Genomic DNA, 13,538 nt, shown 5'->3' with positions numbered 1-13,538 from the left:
CTTAGGCGGTGACTGCATGAATGCAGCTCCAAGTGGTTCCCCAGTTGGAGAGGCTCTGATGGTACTCAGTCGTGCCCCAAGGACCCCAGCCAGTGTCAAACAGGAATGCAACTGGGAGACAAAGACTGCTGAGAGGGGAGCACACGTCCTCTTCCAGTTGACTCCCACTGGCTGCTAACAGCTGCCTGGTGCATGGCACCTAGAAGTCTAAGACTACAGCCCAGACTCCACAGAACAGTGTTTCGCAGGAGACTGGTGATATCAGCCTTGAGCAAGAAGCTGAAAGTGGAACAAATGTGTGCTGTTTATTTCCAAAACTGTATTAGAGTATGTAAAAGAGGGTAAAATAGAGAAAGAATGAAAAGAAGGTGGGTATGGGGGATTAAAAGAAAATTGACAGGAGGAAGAGAAAGCAGGAATTAGTGAGAGTGGGGGAGTAGCATTCAGAGTTCATACATGACAAGAAGGGTATGGCCTAACAAGGAAAACGAAACCTCATGCCTCTTTCTCAACCTTTATTCTCAACACATCTCAACACCATGTGAAATCTGCCCCTCTGAGGTTTCTGCTGGGGGAGAGTCCACAGGTCATCCATCTATCTGCTATTTTAAAAATGCAGATCCCTGGGCCCCAAGGGAGTCAGAATCTTGACTTGCAACACCAATAACTCTATTAGACACAATAACTGAGAACAAAGTTCTCCACTCTGAGTCAAACTGATCGGCACTGCGATTCCAGAAGTCACATTTGCTACAGAAGAAAACATCGTCAATCACAACAGGGGGAGATAACTACATAAATTGTAATCAACACAATCATATCAAAAGTTGGTGATATTGGGGAAAATTGTAAGGACTGTTGCATCTTGCCAGATCCTACAGTGTAAAATTGAAAATTATATTTTCTTAATTTTGTTATAAATTACACACAGATTAAGGTTGTAGAACTGCCTGAAAAATCACCATTTGGGGTTATGTATAATGCTATGAGTCATCATTCTTTGAATTGCATGAAATTGCTCCACAATAAATACCTTTCTAAACTCATCTTCTTTATCATTAGTATCGACCTCATTCACAATATTAGCCTCATAGTCAGTGCTTTCACCCTCTTCTGTTTCACTTCCAAAAACAACATGTTTCCGCTGTTCTACAGACAAAAGATAAAACAAAAATATAACATTTGATTTTTTAAGCATCAGGTTTATTCTATATGGCCAAATCTTCTTAGGAAGCTCCTTTGTTAAAAGCTCTTACTTTAAAAACTTTTTTTAAAAAAGTATTTTTTTTTTGCATTTTTTCCTGTAGGAGTCATCCTTGAATTCGATTTTAATCACCCATCTCAACGGATTCATCATTCTGCTAAGAAATATGCTCTGTAAATATACTTATACTCTGTCTCAGTATCTAGAATTAAGAAAAACTTTGAGTTCTACCTATTATCTTTCTAAAGTATGGGTCTACCTTTGGAGTTTTCTAACAATTAAATGATGTTCTTGTGTTTTTCACACTTGTTACTAGTTTAAGTGAAAAACTCTAAGAGGAAAGAAGACATGCTGTACATACTCATTTTAGGCCTGAAGCTTCTTATCCTCAGCACTCTTGACATTTTAGGCTGGATAATTCTTTGCTGTTGGGTCCTGTCCTGTAGGATGTTTAGCAGCATCCCTGGCCCTCATCCACTAGAAGCTAGTAGCAAACGCCTCGCTCCGCGTGACAACTAAAAATGTCTCCAGACATTGTCAAATGTGTCCTGGAGGGCAAAACCCCTCCCCACTCTCATTGAGAACCACTATTCTAGGCACAGATTCCTCTTTTTTTCTCCCTCCCTCCCTTCTCCTCCCTCCCCCTGCCTCTTCTTATAATGTCACTTTCATGGGATCTCTGCTTGACTGGAATGTTCTCCTCTCACTCAAAAAGCCAACTTCCCACAGAGTCCCTAGTTTAAATATGTTAGTAATTAGCTAATTAACCTCATCCCTGTTAGGTAGAGCTACCTCTTGGGTCTCTTTCAAAACTCTGGTGGCACATTCTGTGCTAGCATCACACCCTGGTGCAGTCAGTGGCTTGCCTTGCACAAAACCAGGCTCACACTGCTTCCCTGAGCAGGGAATGGTGGCAACAGCAGGTATTTGGGCAAACAGGAATCGTGATTGACAGACACATCCTCTTACACTCCTTACGATACTAAAAAGTAAAACCTCCAACTACAAATTCCTATCTAATCAGTTCTTATTTAGAGCTTGAAAAGAGAACTTGAAAATGAAATAAGTATTTCTCTTCAAATTTATCCAAAGATTCAAAATATCTAGGACATAATTTATATCTAGTCTTTCTAGATGTTAAAAGAGGCTGCCAGTGTGTAGAACTAGTAAACTAATATATTTTGTACATTTTTGTTTTTAAATTCCTAGGAAAGATTGTCTTCTGAAAATTTGAGCATTACAGCCCACTAGGTTGGTGGAGGAGGGAAGAGTTCTAGGCCAGAATGTCCATATTTCAAAGATACTTTCAAATTTAACTGTTACATGTGTGCAGTTTATTCAAGACTGCTGTGTATATAGTGGACAAATTAAATGCTTACCCGAAACATCTAGTCTACCTAGATGTTTAGAAGTGCCCGACATATGTTAAATGTAGAGGTGGTAAAATATCACTTTGTAAATATCTTTTTGCTAAAATTCACAGGATATACTGTCTTCTGGAAATAAAATTCTTAAACTACCTCTGTGAGCAGTATAGTACCATCTATACTCGTTCAATGGTTTGGAGGAGGTGGGAGGGAAGGAATTGCAAAAGGTAATATGCTAGTGTGTTCACACTTGGACATTTTCAGATATCAGTTTTCTTATGTTTTATGCATTTTGTTTTGCTATGTGTATACAATGTATATAATGGACAAATGAGTCCTACTTTTGCAATATCTAGTCTCTAGATGTTAAAGAGGTTGCCAGTGTATGACAAAGTATTTAGTAAAAGTAACACATTTTGTGTACTTTGTGTTGAAATTCATAGGAAAGCGTGTCCTCTGTAAATGACTTTTGGATATGAATTTTTTTAACCATTTCTAAGCATTACTCATGTCCGTACTTGGCCACTAGATATAAGGCAGAGAGAAGGAAATGTGCAGGGAATGGTTCAAGGTCAAAATGGTCATATTTAGACGATACTTCAGATTCTAACCATTGCTATGTGTGTGCAATTTTATTTAACAGTGCTGTGTACATAGTGGTTAAGTTCTTATATGAAATATCTGGTCTTTCTAGATATTTAGAAGTGCTTAATGTATTTAAAAGTGAGTGCGATGCACACCATCTGGGGGATGGACACGCTTGAAGCTCTGACCCGGAGGGAGGGAGGGGGGGACAAGGGCAACATATGTAGCCTAAACATTTGTACCCCCATAATATGCTGAAATAATAAAAAAATAAAACAAAAAAGAGTAGAAGTAGTACAATAACACTTTGTAAATAGCTTTTAAAAACTGATGGAAATATTGTGTTTGGAAGTGGAATTGTTAAACCACCTCTGTGAACAGTATACTCTTTGTACTTGTTCATGGGTTGAAGGAGGTGGGAGGGAAGAAATTGCAAAAAGTGTTTTGCTTGTGTGTACTAGAAAATTTCAGCTTATCTGTTGCCCTATATAGTATGTGCATTTCATTTAACTTTGCTGTATTGTATATATTGTATATATACCGGACAAATAAGTCCCAATTTTACAATATCTAGTCACTAGATATTAAAGAGGTTGCCAATGTATTACAAAAAAAAAAAATAGCCAGGACAGGACAATCTAAGCAAAACCAAAATTCCCATGTTCTTAAACCACAACCTAGGAAGCAGGAAGCAAAATACTCATCCACTAGGGAATCTTTTCTTAAAATTCCCTGCCCTTGATAAAGAGGTTTCAAATTTAATAGTTTATCTCTTGGGCTTATTAATATGTATTTACTGGAATTATTAGAACCTATTAGGAGAACGGGAAATTGAGCAGGGTCAAATTATTTTAACCACTTAAAATAATGCAAGCACCTTGTCATACAGATCTGCCTAAACAGACTTCGTAAAGTGAGGACATTTCTCATATTCCCAAACAAACTGAATGAGGATGATGAGAGCTTGAGCAGAATCAAAAGTGACAGTTAGATACAGAGCCTTTTAGGTCATTGTTTAGTTGGGAGTAGGGGACCGGATGGTGGGGACCACGTGCTGTGGTGTTCTCTTTGCTTCCTTGGGAGCACACTCTTCAACTAGGTACCATTTAGCTGCGCCCAGAGCCCCCGAAACAGTTCTAAGTGGTAACGCATTGGACGTTCTATATAGAAAAGGGTCTGGGGAAAAAATGTCTTAAAACACAGTCTCACCCAAATTACAGTTTCCAGATTAAAGAAAATTGTAGAATTTACTTTTGTCTCATTTGCTTTTCTCAAAAAGAAAAAAAAAAAGGTAAAATAAATCGAATAGTCAAAGTGACTTGATTAGAATGCTGAATAACAATAACAACAAAATTACCATAACAGGCCTAAGACTGGTATCCATAGACAGCGCTGCTTTAAAGATGGCTCTTGGTTGGGAACCTGGATTTCAGAAGGGCTCCCACCATTCCCTGACTGACAGAAAGAGCTCTCTGGGCTTAAGCTGTCTGTACAAACAATGTGGTTTCTGCTGAACACCTGCTTTTCTTCTGGGAGTCTGGAATTTGGCAACTGCTAAGCAGAACGTGCCTACATGAGGACACATCTGTGGAGCTTGTGATTCAAACATTATAACAAGTGAAATTACCTGTTTTCCCCGTGTACTTAACTTCATAAATTTTTTCAAATATTAATATAAGTTCTTTGACAGCTTCTTCCACATGCTTACTTTTGTGGTTTAGAACATCAGCCCATTCTTTTGTGTATGTCTATTAAATAAAGAAATGACTATTCAATTCCAGATACTTAAAAATACCATGAAAATTATTAATACAACTTTAATTTATAAAACTATAATTAACTTCACTTGAAAAAAAAATTAGAGATAGTTGCCATTGGTACAGTATTTCAGATCCAAAATTGTCAATGGCTAAAAGCATAGCTGCTAAGGCCAAAGCAAAGAATAGGAGAAAGAAGAAAAACCCCAAGTCTTTAGGCTGTGTCTGACTCGATCACACATAGAGCTCTGCCTTCACATTCATATGGGTGGGGGGAAAAACGCTGAGGGGGAGCAGAAAGATGACGTCAAAAGTTGAAAATGAGACATTGTTTTTAGGACAATCCAAAGTGTTGCTTTGAGAGTTAAATGAGATAAGGGTTTTTTGAGCATAGTTTTGTATGCCAGGCATCAATTTAAGTGCTTTACATGTGTTAACTCACTTAATTAAACAAAAAACTCTTGAGATAGGTAATATCATTGTCCCCAGTTCACAGAAGAGAAAACCAAGGCTCAGAAAAAAGGAATTTGCCCAGGTCACACAGGAGTTGGAAAGAATTCAGATCTGAAACCAGTTTTGTCTGATTCTAAAACCCTGTATTTTGTCTTTCTGAACTCTTCTAATAGTCAGAAAAGGCTTAAAAAAGAAGCTGAGAACCAGTCAAAGTCAGAAAAGATAACTGGTTTATAAAACTGAGTAAGTCTTTGGACATGCCCACAACATCCATGCACTTCAGGAAAGAGAAAAGCAAACAGGAGCAGCCATGATGGCTTCAAGAATACAGCTGTGGAGGATCTCACATCTGTCTACGCAAACTTCTCTCCTGATAAGCTTTGGGAGGACCCATATTCCCCAGGTTCTGTCCAACACGTTCCTTTCTTGACCTTCTCATCTGTATCTGAACCCATTCTCATCTTTTTTCAGTCTCAGGGGAAATGGTGTTCCTCCTCCTACCCACAGACATTCTCTAATCCTGTCCACCCCACCAACTCTTCTGACCTTGCTCCATTATTCATTCATTTCGTCTTTTTCAATTTATGCAACGCAGTGCTAATCTTTAGAATGGCAATAGGGGCTGGGAGCCACTCAAGTCTAGCAGGGAAAATGGGTGTTAAACAAGTAGACCATTCCAGCAGGTCATGGCAGACTTGATACATGTGTTTAATACACACCCCTGCTTTGAAATCCCTTAAGAAAGGAACCAGACACTGCTAGTTAGATTTGGCAGATTGAACACACACGTTTATCTTGGCATTCCCCTGATATCCCCAGAAACCTCAATAAAATAACATACAGTAATCTTTTAAAAAGAACATATGCACCAGGATGAATGGAAGAATGCCACATAAATTCTCCTATATGCTTCCAATACTGTATAATAAAAAGTTAATGGGACTCAACAACTAGTGCTGGAACAACTGAATATCCACTTGCAAAAGAATAAAATTGGACCCTCTCCTTGTACCATACAAAGAAATTAACTCAAAATGGATCACAGACCCAAATTTAAGAGCTAAAACTAAAAAAACTCTTAAAAGAAATATAGGCATAAATCTTCATGACCTTGGATTAGGCAAAGTGTTCTTATATACGACACTGAAAGCAGAGCAACAAAAGAAAAATTTAATAAACTAGATTTCATCAAAATTAACAACTTTTGTGCTTTAAAGAACACCATCAAGAAAGTGAAAAGGCAACCCACGGAATAAAATTTTTGTAAACCATATATTTGATAACGGACTGCTATCTATTAAAAAAAACTATCACAACTCAAAAATATAAAGACAAATACCCCATTTAAAAGTGAGCAAACAATTTGAATAGATATCTCTGAAGGAATGTATATGAAAGGTTAGTAAGTACATAAAATGATGTTCAACATTACTAGCCATTAGGGAAATGCAAATCAAAACTACAATACCCCATTTAAAAGTGAGCAAACAATTTGAATAGATATTTCTGAAGGAATGTATATGAAAGGTTAGTAAGTACATAAAATGACGTTCAACATTACTAGCCATTAGGGAAATGCAAATCAAAACTACAATGAGATACCACTTCACACACACTAGGATGGTATAATGAACAAGTGTTGGCAAGGATGTAGAGAAATTGGAACCTCATACACTGCTAGTGGGAATGATACAGCCACTTTGGAAAACAGTCTCAGTGTTCTTCAAAGGGTACAACATGGAGTTAACATATGAGCAAAGTCTGAAAGGGAGCCAGATGGCCAAGGAGAAACATAGCTTACAGTCCCAGCCCCAGGACCACAGAATAGAAGGAACAATTTGAAACTAAAAGAAGAAAGCTTTTTAATAATTAACATAATCTATCCTAAAACCACCCTTAGATGCTCCAAGACAAGGAATGTTGCCCTGACCACAAGCAGCCCTGATTCCCAAATATGGTCTGAAACTACTGTTTGGCCCAAATGAACCTTGTCCCCCCAGATTAGAGGCTTATCTGACTTGGCTTCACTGTAATGGCCTACCTAATGGTAGGTTTGTAGGAAGGTAGCCCAACTGTTACTAGACCTTACGTCACTCCAGGGCAAGAGTCTGGGGCACACTGGTTGGCAAAAGTGCTCTTCAGAATTCTGCCTCCTGCATCTTGACTTGCAGTACTGAGACTTAGCACCACCACTGGAGAATCATTATATGATAGGTACAGAATTTCAGTTTGGAATAATGAAAAGGTTTTGTACAGAGATAATGGTGATGGTTACACAACACTGTGAATATACTTAATGCCAGTGAATTGTACATTTAATATGGTTAATATGGTAAATTTTATGTTAGCATATTTTACCACAATAAAAAAGTTGGAAGCCAGAAATAATCAGTGGGGGTGATGGGGATGATTTTAACACTTAAGAGACATAGCAATCAAATGTAATACGTGAACCCATCTGGCCCCTAATTCAAATAGACAAACTCTAAAAAGATAGTTTCTACTAAAGCTAAATATATTCATAATCTATGACTCAGAAACCTCACTTCTGAGTATATACCCACCAAAATTAGTACTTAAGTCCACAAAAAAATCATGTACAAGAATGCTCAGTGTACAACCAAAAGCTATAAACTATCCAAATGCCCTCAACACGGTAGAGTGGATAAATTGTAATAAATGTATACAATGGAATGCTATACAGCAAGGGAATGAAGAACTAATGCTTCACATGACTACACAGATGAATTTCAGAACTGTAACACTGAGCAAAAGAAATCAGACATAAACACTATATACTGTATGATTCCATTGATATGAAATTCAAAAACAGACAAAACTAATATACAGCGAGAGAATTCAAATGGTGATTACTTCTGGGGATATGAGGGAGGTGTCATTGCCCGGAATGGACCACAGAGGAGTCATCTGGAGTAAAGAAAGTATTCTATATCTTGCTCTTGGAGATAGTACAAGGGCGTATCACACGTAAACATTCATCGAATGGTGCACTTAAGACTTGCACACTTTTCTGTATATATGCCATACCTTAATTAAAAACAAAAACAAAAAGCATGGACCTAAAATGAAAAATAAGCTGAAACCACAGTTTCTATTGGGGCTTTTTTGTTCCCCCCATAATCAAAAAACCAAATAAGGCTTTGGATTCCTCATAAGGGTGGGAGGCCAGAACTAACATCTACCCCATCCTCATCCCCCACATAACATCAGGCAAATCAAAGGCAATGCCCTCAGGGAAAGGGTGGGCTAGAAAAGGAAAGGTAGCTATCTTGGTTGAGGCTCTGGGCTGGGGGAACAAATTCTCCCTTGGGAATTCACAAACACTAGCTTACTCTCACACAGGTTTGGGGCTTGAGTTCATACAACCTGCATAGTTTTGGAAATTCTATCCACTGAAAAACTAACATAAAGTTGTCCCAAGTTGGTGAAGCTCGTAGGCACCACACAGGGAAGGATAAAAAGAGACAGGTTCTCAACCAAGGTTGTCCAGGACTCCCACAAATGCACGTATGTGTGTTAGCTCACAGTCCAACATGTAAAACACATCGAGAAACAAGCCACTCTGAGCAAGAGTTGGCAGAAATAGCAAAGAGCAGAATAAGCTAAAATTACCAGTTTAAAAAAAAAACAGAGATTTTCAAAGTAGATTAAAAACAAGATACAGCTAAATATTCTTCATAAGAGAAAAACCTAAAATAAGAGAAGCTAAAAAGGTTGAAAATGATAAAATGGAAAAATATACAACTGAAAAATAATAACCTAAAAAAGCTGGTATAATACATTAATATCAAACAAAATAGGATAAAAAGCTTACTTCATAATGACAAAAGGAACAAATGCCCAAGAAGATATAACCATCTTAAACTTGAATGCACCAAGAACAGGATATTAAAATGGGTTATTTAGTGTTGTCTCAGCTGCAGCCAAGGCCCCAAACTGAGAATAAATAATTTTAAGATCATATATGTTATGAAGAAGGCAGTTCTTACCAAGGAAGAGGTGAGGCAGCTCTCAGCCCACTGCTCACCTTCAGGTTACAGAAGGGAAGTTTCCTCATTCATTGGCAGATTCAGTAGAGATAAACATGGGGAACCTCCCTCTAGAATTTGGGCGTAGAGGGCTGACCCATGCCTGAGCAGTCCTGAGGCAAGAGGCTGGCTAGCTACCCTCACCCCTGCAGGCAAGAAGAGGTGTCCTGGGGAGAAGAGGCTGCACTTCCACAGAAAGGGGCAAACACACCTGTTTCCCATGGGCCAGACTGGACCCCTGGAAATGGACCCATCTGTGGTTGTCTTGAAAAGGATGCTAGCAAGGTGACCCAAACCAGCAGAATGGGTGGAATGGAAGCACAGGCAGGCAAGACAGAACAAAGCGTTCAGTTCAAGACACAAATTCAGTGCTTTTGAGAAAGATTGTATTATGTGCCAGGCCTCGAAAATGACTGACAGGGTTCCTGTCTTTGTACTTTCCAGTCCATGGAGGATAAATAGGTATCCAAATAATTTCAATATAAAGCAATGCTAAGGAGGTTAGATTTTGTCCTGTAAGGACCAGGTGCCTCTGCCACTGAATGACTTAAGCTGGACAGTTTCACAATCAGATCTGATGGCAATGTGGGTGGATATGATGGGGCCAAATACAGAGGCACAGAGACCAGTTAGATCACATTGATTGCTAAACTCAAAGTAAGCATTAAGGGCCTGACCAACAACATGATAATAGGCATGAAAAGAAGAGGCAACTCAAGCAAAATCTGAGTAACAGGCAAAACCCGGCTAAGCCTTAAGACTGGCTGGATTTAGGAAACAGCAGTGAGGGAAGGAGTCCAGATGAGTCCCTAGGTTTCTGAGTCACTTAGAGGGAAAGCATTTTGTAGTTAAAACCACAAGAAAGATGATATGGCCCTGGTAGTACTCGAAGACGAAGAAGAGCCGTGAACCAGTGACAGAGCCCCAGGGAACTCCAGCATTAGGTTGAGGACATCAGTAAGATAACATCTGGGGTGTGGCCGTGGGTTTGAACTGTTGAAGCCATGCAAGCCTTTGGAGCAGAAGATATCCAAAAAAAGCTAGGATGTCTAAATGCTACTGACCCAGATTTCTACTGTTAGATTACCAATTCACATTTTAGGTTTACAAGCCAGTATTTCTGTGATTACAATATAATAAATAAATGCATACCTCATTGAGGGTCAGCATATCTTCTACCTTGGTAGCACCAGTTTCAGGCAGGGAAATTAACACAGTTTTGGCTATCTCCTTTAGAACCGTATCAATATGCATTTCACACAAGTCATTGATCTACCAACAAAGAAAAAAATGTGAAAAAAAACTCTCCATCATATCTAGCTTTTCATCCAAAATGTGCTTGTGTTATAAATTAATTTAGCGGGCTAAATCTGGAAATCTGCATCCTGAGCCAAGCATAATCTGGTGAAAATTTTAGGAGTACATCTGCAAAGAAAGCTTGACGTGGAACTAAATTTTTGTTGAGCAGCAACATGTACCATACCCTCGTATGTGATATCCTCTTTCATACTCATTCCAACACATGAGACATTGACGCCCCAAGCTTTCCAGCTAAAGATACCAAGGCTCGGAGAAGTAAAGTGAGCTGGGGAGGAACACAGAGCTAGTAAAAGGCAGAGAATCCCACACTCAGGTGTATCTGACTCCAAAGCCCTGAGTTTGTCTATCACACTCTGCTGCCATGACAGACTAACACATCTAAAAAGATACACATGTTCTGTGCAGCAACCATGTCGGAAATCAATAGACAAGTCTCCAATTAAATGATCGCCTCATCTAGTTAATATTAGATGCATTAATATTAATTAACATTTAAGCACTCCACTCTGCCATCTTCAACAGTCTCCAATCATCCCATTTTCTAAACTACAGTGTGAGGTAGAGCTACCATTTAAACATACTAAAGGCAAGGTGATTCAGGGATAAGAACCAGGCAACCTTAGACGAAGATCCCAAAGCAGTAAAAGAAACAGAAGGCATTATTTTTTTAAAATTGATAATCCTGTTAGTGAAAAGTCATACCCTCTAAAGAGCTTCCATAGATAATCAAACTATTTCTTACATTCTGAGTATTAATGCATGTAGCCTTTTTTATTTATCGATCATACCTTCTTTAAAAGTTGACTGAACATATCCAAAACCGATTCAACTTCTTGAAAGAAGCTTTCCAGTGTTAAGGATGACCACGTCAATATCGTGAGCCCTTGCCTCAGCACGCATTCCACCTACAGAAAGTAAAAACACAGCAGCCTCCACTATTAACGGGAGCATCTGCGTTTATAGAAAAGGCTTTCCTTTACTACCTGCAAAGTTTATACGTTATATTTTCTTAGTTTTATTTTCCCTCCATTATGCCTAATAAAAATGACTTTTTATTTTTAATCATGGTTCATTGCCCAGGAAACAATCATGGATTTTTAGAAAATGCTCATGATTTAGATTGAGTTGTTTTTCAAAGGCAATAAAACTGAGACAAGAAATTCTGTAAGGAAAAAAACAGAGCTATAAAGTAGAACTAGAAAGATAGAGGGTCTAGGCAAGAATAGATGGTCTAAAATCCATAATTTATAGAACTAAAATCTAATTTTAAATAACAGGGAAATCAATATAAATCGTCAGCATTACCAACCTTTTTCATTTTAGGGGTCATCAGATTGACAAACACAGAAGGCACTTCCTGACATAACTCATCGTAATACTGCAGAAGACCCTGTAAAAGTTGAAATGGCATATTTTAATTCATTTTAAAGCAACAGTCACATTTTGATTCATACCAGGAATTACACCTGTTTCTTCACAGTCCTGCCATCACGGGGGCTGCTCATTTAAATTTATACTGATTTCCCCACCTATAAATTACCTGTGCTTCCCCTTTAAATAAGACAATAGAGCTTTCTAGATTTTCATTTTTCATATTTATTATTTGTCTTTCTAGATTTATGTTATTAGAAATGGTTTAGATAATTGTCTTTTTGTGATATCTGTCATTACACATTTTCTCCTTTCTGTTCCTTGTCTTCTGGCACATTAAAACTACTAATCACGGATGCCACACTTGCTTTCTCAAATCAAAATAAATTTAGCTTCTCCATACAACCAGAATTAATAAGCTTTTATGTTTCCTTTTAGATATATTTTAGACATGATCTATGATGATCCAACATTGACCATTTTGTAATTTACTATACTATATGGTAGGAGATGTGGATTCAAGTTACTTCTTCCCCAAATTAATAATATTAAACTGTTTCAATTTTCACATAATAGTTTCAAAGTTCTTGATTCCTTTCCTTTTTATCTGTTACTTATAGTTGAAGTTTTATTTATACTTGACACTTGGCAAAGAACCTTGACTTTCACAATATCATTCAATGCTAACTAAAAGCCTTTAAAATGCAATGCAATGAGATTAGCTTCAATTTGTAACAGTACTTTGACACTCGATCCTCCAAAGTCACAACTAGGCAGTACAAAAACCTATGACTTTTGATGCTGAATCTACAATTTCCATAATGTCAATGCTCCTCTGGGTTTTTTTAAATATAACAATTAAATATTATTTGGTAAGACCTAAAACTATTAAACTCTTAGAACAAAACATAGGCATAAACCTTCATGACCTTGGATGGGAAAAGATTTCTCAGATATGACACCAAAAACACAAAAGACAAAAGAAAAAGTAGACAAACTTCATGAATATGTAAAATGTTTGTGCTTCAAAGGACACAATCAAGAAAGTGAAAAAACAAACCACAGAATGGGAGAAAGTTTTTGCAAATCATGTACCTGATAAAAGACAAGTATTTAGAAGATATAAAGAACTATTAAAGGTGACTGGGTGCAGTGGCTCATGCCTGTAATCCCAGAGGTCAAGGTGGGAGGATCGCTTGAGGCCAGGAGTTCAAGGCCAGCCTGGCCAACATGGTGAGACCCAGTCTCTAGAAAAAAATAAAATAAAAAATTAGCTGGGTGTGTGGCACATGTCAGTAGTCCCAGCTACTCATGAGGCTGAGGCAGGAGGATCACTTTAGCCCAGGAGTTTGAAGTTGCAATGAGCTATGATCACAGCACTGCACTCCAACCTGGGTGACACAGCAAGACCCTGTCTCTAAAAAAAATTAAA

The 13,538-nt window shown here is 38.0% G+C and overlaps 1 protein-coding gene across 1 annotated transcript in view; it reads right to left on the bottom strand.

Moving 5' to 3' along the window:
• DNAH8 (dynein, axonemal, heavy chain 8) overlaps nucleotides 1–13,538 on the bottom strand; it is a 375,229-nt gene that overhangs the window by 272,759 nt on the left and 88,932 nt on the right. Inside the window, 5 exon segments of the mRNA XM_012658131.1 lie at nucleotides 1,034–1,149; nucleotides 4,772–4,904; nucleotides 10,568–10,687; nucleotides 11,524–11,640; nucleotides 12,045–12,125. Of these exon segments, the coding sequence (XP_012513585.1) occupies nucleotides 1,034–1,149; nucleotides 4,772–4,904; nucleotides 10,568–10,687; nucleotides 11,524–11,640; nucleotides 12,045–12,125 (567 nt within the window).

The sequence above is a fragment of the Propithecus coquereli genome, unplaced genomic scaffold (genome assembly GCF_000956105.1).
Source record: "Propithecus coquereli isolate 6110/MARCELLA unplaced genomic scaffold, Pcoq_1.0 Scaffold574, whole genome shotgun sequence".
Taxonomy (NCBI): Eukaryota; Metazoa; Chordata; class Mammalia; order Primates; family Indriidae; genus Propithecus; species Propithecus coquereli.
This window is presented reverse-complemented; position numbering and strand designations above follow the sequence as displayed.